The sequence below is a fragment of the Catharus ustulatus genome, chromosome 3, assembly GCF_009819885.2.
Source record: "Catharus ustulatus isolate bCatUst1 chromosome 3, bCatUst1.pri.v2, whole genome shotgun sequence".
Classification (NCBI taxonomy): Eukaryota; Metazoa; Chordata; class Aves; order Passeriformes; family Turdidae; genus Catharus; species Catharus ustulatus.
Genome location: NC_046223.1, coordinates 109,372,842 through 109,378,841, shown reverse-complemented (window position 1 = coordinate 109,378,841; position 6,000 = coordinate 109,372,842). Strand labels below are relative to the sequence as shown.

Genomic DNA, 6,000 nt, shown 5'->3' with positions numbered 1-6,000 from the left:
CCACATTACCACCCAAGAAAGAATGCTTTTTAACCAGGACTTCATATATTCCACTTGTCACTGTCAAGCATCTATGAGTTTTCCAAAATTCTACAACACAGTACCAATTCCAGAAAATTATATCAACCCTCTTCTTACTTTATATAGTCTATTGGCGAACAGACATTGGAGTTACATAGTGCTACAAGCCACAGAGTTCTCTTAATTAATTAGCATTCTGCCTTCTGTTGGTTAATGATTCTCTTGTTTCTCATGCTAATTAGTCCACACGCTTTTCTTTTGGGTCAGTGGGTATCTTTGGGTCGGATGGTTGCAATCTGCCCCTGCTGGAATTAGCCTTTACCCAGCCACAGCTGATTTCTGCATGGTTGCTAAATTGACTTTATTAGCTTCTTTCTTATCTTGGGAGTTCTGCCAAATGTAGGCCTTGTGGCCTATAAATTCTGCATTCTTTGTGTCCATTATCAGTGTGACATCCTTCTTCCCAAGCTTTATTAACCTCCCCATAGGTCTGAGATCATCAAAACTTGTCCAGCCATAAATTTTAACACGGCAAAATTAGCGACAAGTAATTTATCTTTGTAATACCTCAACGTCACTGAGAGCTTGTTAGTTGCTCTCTGTTTCATGGATTAAGTCTCCCTCCTTTTTGATCAGGAATGCCTTTGAACTGAAAGAGGGCAGGTTTAGGTTAGATATTAGTGTTATAAATGAGAAACATAAAGTCTTGATATTTAGCAAAATTTAGATTGCTTTATTTTATAGAGACAGAGCAAAGCAGCGCTGGGGAGATGTGACGGGTCTCCACCCACTCCATGCTCTGTCAAACCTTGGTTTGCAGCTTCTTCTTATAGTGTGGTCTCTCGTGGTAATCAATGATTTTTGGTTTTTTGCTGTCATAATTTTGCCAGGCATAAACATCTGTGTAAAGTGTCTAGGAGTCAGTATCACAGATAACCATCTGGTCTTGGAAGATAAAACCGGCAGAAATCAGGAAGTTCTGTCTTCGTAGATAGGCAGTCATTGATAAAACAAAGGCAGGAAGTCTGACTTTGCAAAATCGATTGGACTCTTGGAAAGTCTGATTTTACAAACTGGTAGTAGATACAAATTATTTAGAAACATAATATTCATAACAGGGGGATTTAAAACAGAATGATTTAATCACATTTTTCCTCTATCAAGTGTCGCTTCAGACCTTAGTATTCTGGTTTATACAAACCTCAATACTTTTATGATTAACACGAACCTTTTATCAGTTATCACATCAGGAAGAACTTCATTCCTGAGGGGGTGGCTCTGGCACGGAGAAGCTGCGGATCCCATCCATGGAAGTGTCCAAGGCCAGGCTGGACGGGACTTAGAGCAGCCTGGTCTAATGGAAGGTGCCTAGATAGGATCTGGATGGTCTTTAAAGTCCCTTCCAACCCGCACCACTCTAAGGTTGTGCGTTGATGTAAGTTACACTATAGACACCGTGCGCAGACAACCTGGGATTTTAATTCGTGAAAAAGCAGAGTAATCTTTATTAACGAGTAACCTTTATTTCCGACCGAGCTGAGCACTCGCACTGCCGGCCGGGGAGCCCCGAACCCCCCGGGGCCGGGGGCTGCCCTCACGGCGCGGGCGCTGCCCTCAGGGCCCGGCCCCGCACAGGCGCTGGCGGCGCGCGGCGCTGCCCCGGAAGCGGCGCCATTTCCTGGCGGTTGCCAGGGCGACGCGGGGCCGGGCGGGCCGCGGTCCGTGAGGGCTCCGCACCCGCCGCGATGTTCGTCTACCTGTGCAAGAAGGTGCCGCTGGGGACGCGCGGGGCGGCGGAGGGCAGGCTGCTCTCGGGCAGGGGAGCTGCCCTGGGGAGTCCCGGGGATGAGGAGTGTGCAGGCGGGACGTGGTGCGGCACTCCCGGAGCGCTGCCCGGCTCTGTCCCACCGGTTCTCTCGGCCTGGCTTGCGGCCTCTTTGGTGTCCGGTGCTGAGCAGCTCCGCTAGCTGTCCGCTGTCCGTTATCCGCTATCCGTTATCCGCCATCCGTATCCTCCGGAGCCCTGTGCACTGTATGACCCTGTCATCTGTTTTTGCTGCTCCGCACACCTTTGAAGGTGTTATTAAGTTCAATTGCTTGAGGGTGGCACAGTTCTTACAGTTCTGCCATCTCTCTCTTTTTTTTTTTTTTTTTTTTTTTTTTGCGTGTACCAATCTGTTAATAGAAAGACATTTATCTCATGTGTCGTTGTAGGTGTCTCTGAGCTGTTCAGATAGACGATGTAAAATAAAACGTGTTTTTTTGCAGCTGTGTAGACAAAATACTTCTTTTTCAGATTGCGGTTCCGGGTAATATTCGATTAAAATGTATTTCCTGGAATAAGACCCAAGGTTTCATAGCCTGTGGTGGAGAGGATGGATTACTGAAAGTTCTGAAATTAGAAACCCACACAGGTAAATGGGAGGGTTTGTTTGGTTTTATTTGGTTGGTTTTTTAAATTCTTGTTTTAAGAACAAAACCCACCACACTTTCAGAAATTACTTGACAATATGGCATATGTTTTAAATCTGTACATACCTATTTATGTGTTTCTTGTAACATCAAAAATTTTTATCACTGTCTTATGAATACAGTTTTTCTCCAGCTGGTCTTATTTCACACACAAGTGATTTATCTACCCATTGTATCTGCTGAAGTTTTCTTCAGTGCTGCTTCTTTATTTTTTTCAGGGCATATAATTAATTCTTTTTGTGTAGATTTCCTCTTTATTTTGGAACTTACTTTGTTATTTCTTGATTTTGCTTGAATGTGTTCTACCATCCTAATTATTTTAGGGAGAAAGCTCTGTATTTTATTTTAAATAAATATGTTCTAGGAAAAGTAAAATCCGTTTTCAAAAATTTTTAAACTTTTTTTTCTGAATGTAACAAAATGTGATAACCGTATCTGTTGTTGTGGAGTTTGGGGTTTTTTTGTTTGTTTATTTTGTTGGCTTTTTTTCCTCAAAAACTGCTACACCATAAGGCACATATCAATTTGGATGACAGCTGTGAATAGCAAACACATGGAACACAGGGGTGGAAATTTCATCCTGCAGCTACTATGTACTTCCTTTTAAGTGGTTCTGTTTATCTGTGTAAACAGTGATTAGAGCTTCAGTATTCATAGAAACATGGTAACATGTATGCTTTGTCAAGTTTATTTTCATAGTGAATTTTGCTATTTTTTAGCTGAAGCAAAGATAAAGGGACTGGCAGCTCCTAACAACATTTCTGTGACTCAGACTCTTGAAGGTCATAGTGGTAAGTGCATTTGGGCATTTGGTTCTACTTTTAGTTACAGAAATACAAGATTTTGTGAAGCTGATAGAGTAATTTTGGTATAACTTTTTATTGTAAAGGTTGTGAGTATTCAGCATGGTATGTAACAGCTTGGCTGTATATTTTTACCATGTTATCTTGGATAAGGCTGTTTGTCTGTGAGATTTTCTTACATGTTACAGTAACTTTCCATTTCCTTCTGAAGAAATGAAAATTGGTTCAGTACACCTGATTTCTGTGTTAAATCTACTGTAATTTTTCCCTTTATTGACAAATTGCTGAATGTGTATATGCATGGACTGCAGTGTACAAAGTTCAGAGAGGTTAGAAAGAAAGCTGTGGAAGGATAATGTGTGAAAGTAAAAATTGGATGCAGCAAAATTAGGGAGGACTTAAATTTCTCATATGAGAAATGTTGAATGGTCATCACCATGGAGAATGGAATATGGAGAGGATGCTAAAATTCTTGCATTATTTGAAGAAGTGAACTTTTTTATGAGGACTTGCAGTTGAAATCTACCAAAAGCCAGGTTGTTTTAAAGGCTTAATTAAATAGTATTGGAACATATTAATTGTGAGGAATTGACTTAGTGGATATTTTGAATGGATGTCTTCAATTCAGAAATAGATTACTATTACCTTAAAAATCCCTGACATTCAGAATAACTTTCATTGCATCTGGTGATAAAATTCATGGCTGAAACACTAAAAATGGAAAGGATACAGAGAAAATGGGTACCCAGCAGTGAGGGCAGGAAAAAATGTGATACAAGTTGATCTACAGTATGGAACTGGCAAAAGTTCAAAGATGTTTCAAATATTTATGAGTGGGATCCCATATGAAGCTTGAGGGTCTGAAGGATTTGTGTGTAGAGTGCTCTTTTGGGTAATTGTCAAGGAGATTAAGTTTTAAAAGTGCAGCAGTAGTGAGGATCAGACTGCTAAGAGGAAGAAAAACTCAAACTTCCTGCAACAGTGAAGTTTTGTCAGTGTCCCAGAGTGTCAGAGGTGGTCAGAAACTGCAAAACTGTGATTTGGGTTTTGGGTGTGGAACCAACACTGAGCAGGATTTGGAGAGGGTGTTACTCCAGTGGGTGAATACAGAAGCAAAAGGAGCTCTTGAGCAGAATTTTCAAAGAGGAAATAAGTGGCACAGAAAGGAGACTACAACTAAATCAAAGTCAGCAATGCACATTTCTGAAAAACTCCATGTTGATTAAGTTGGATGTTGTATTATTATTAATTACTTAATTCCAATAAAAAGCTTTTTATCACTTTCTAGGTTTTGTGCAGGTTGTGACATGGAATGAGCAGTACCAAAAATTGACTACCAGCGATCAAAATGGCCTCATCATTGTGTGGATGCTGTACAGAGGTATTCTGCAGGATAAACTTGAGATGGGATAATACTCTGTGTCATGGGAAATATTTTTTTTCCTCACCTGCAGTTTTTACAATTCTTTTTTTGAGTTTTTATTTTGCAGGTTTTATAGCTCAAAATAGTTTGAAAATGATTTTCAAGTTTTATTGTAATGCTTTTATACATATATATTGTAATACTTTTATTTTATTGTCATTTTTTATACTGTAGTCACATGTGACAAGGCATTTGTACTGCAGAACTACTGTAGAAGAAGATATCAGTACTTAGCCATGTGCTTGATAAACTGCTCTAAATTTTTTATCTCTGTTGCTTGGAATACAGTATGAAAAATATATTGTACAGTGAGCACAAACCTATTAGTAGACTACAAGAACTTATCAACCCTGCATAAAGCATCAATTAAATACTCTCATAGAAACAGTCTTTAGAAATGTTTAAGGTAGTGAACCAGTATGACTAGCCAGTGTATGACTGTAATTATCTTTTATTGCTCTTGACCCTTTCACACACACATGTACTGTGGTTCACTGGAATTCATTTGTAAGCCAGCAAAACTCACAGTCAAGGTAAGCACTTTCCAGCACATATGGGAAGCAAAAAGAAAATAAAGAGTTTTCCTATTCTCTTGGGAATTTTAGTTTGATGAAGAATGCAAACAAATAAAATCTTAGCTCTTCTCATTTCAGGAGTAAAGAATAAAAGTCTTTCTGGCTGATATATGGTGGCTACTGTCACATAAATAATCTCTTAGTTTGGAAAATAATCAGTAAATTACTTATTACCTATTCCTAGCAAAGCCCGTTTTTCCCTCTGTTTGTGTTTCCTATTGTACTGTCAGTTCTGAAATCACTTAAGCACAGAGCTCTTTCTGTAGGGCCCCTCTTGGACTTTGGCTCCCCTTTCTGAGTCCTCATTCATCACCGTTGGCTTTGGAAATGAGCAGCTCCCATGGGAACACTGGGTTTCACAGTAACTGTGGCTGTGTCTTCTGGGGACACTGTCCTGTAGTCTTGCTAGGCTTTTACTGAAATGGCAGTTCAGTGATTAGCATGTACCTTGAGTCCTCTAGAGGTTTACCAAATCACAAGTGTGGCTCAGTTTTTCTTTCACTTCTAACAGGTTCTTGGTATGAGGAGATGATTAACAACAGAAATAAATCAGTGGTTCGAAGTATGAGCTGGAATGCTGATGGACAGAAGATCTGTATTGTGTATGAAGATGGAGCTGTGATTGTTGGATCAGTGGATGGTAAGATTTAAAATCCTAACTGTTGTGCCGCTGCACAAATTGGTAGTATTATATACACAGTGGCTC

At 39.9% G+C, this 6,000-nt stretch overlaps 1 protein-coding gene across 3 annotated transcripts in view; it reads left to right on the top strand.

Annotated features, from left to right (window-relative positions):
• Positions 1 to 1,710: 1,710 nt before the first annotated feature.
• WDR35 (WD repeat domain 35) overlaps positions 1,711 to 6,000 on the top strand; it is a 45,670-nt gene continuing 41,380 nt past the window's right edge. For all 3 annotated transcript variants that reach the window (XM_033054772.2, XM_033054771.2, XM_033054770.2), the window contains exons 1-5: positions 1,711 to 1,790; positions 2,318 to 2,435; positions 3,213 to 3,284; positions 4,585 to 4,677; positions 5,806 to 5,934. In XM_033054772.2, coding sequence (XP_032910663.1) covers positions 1,767 to 1,790; positions 2,318 to 2,435; positions 3,213 to 3,284; positions 4,585 to 4,677; positions 5,806 to 5,934 — 436 coding nt within the window. In that variant the 5' untranslated portion in view covers positions 1,711 to 1,766. The remainder of the gene's footprint in view (positions 1,791 to 2,317; positions 2,436 to 3,212; positions 3,285 to 4,584; positions 4,678 to 5,805; positions 5,935 to 6,000) is intronic.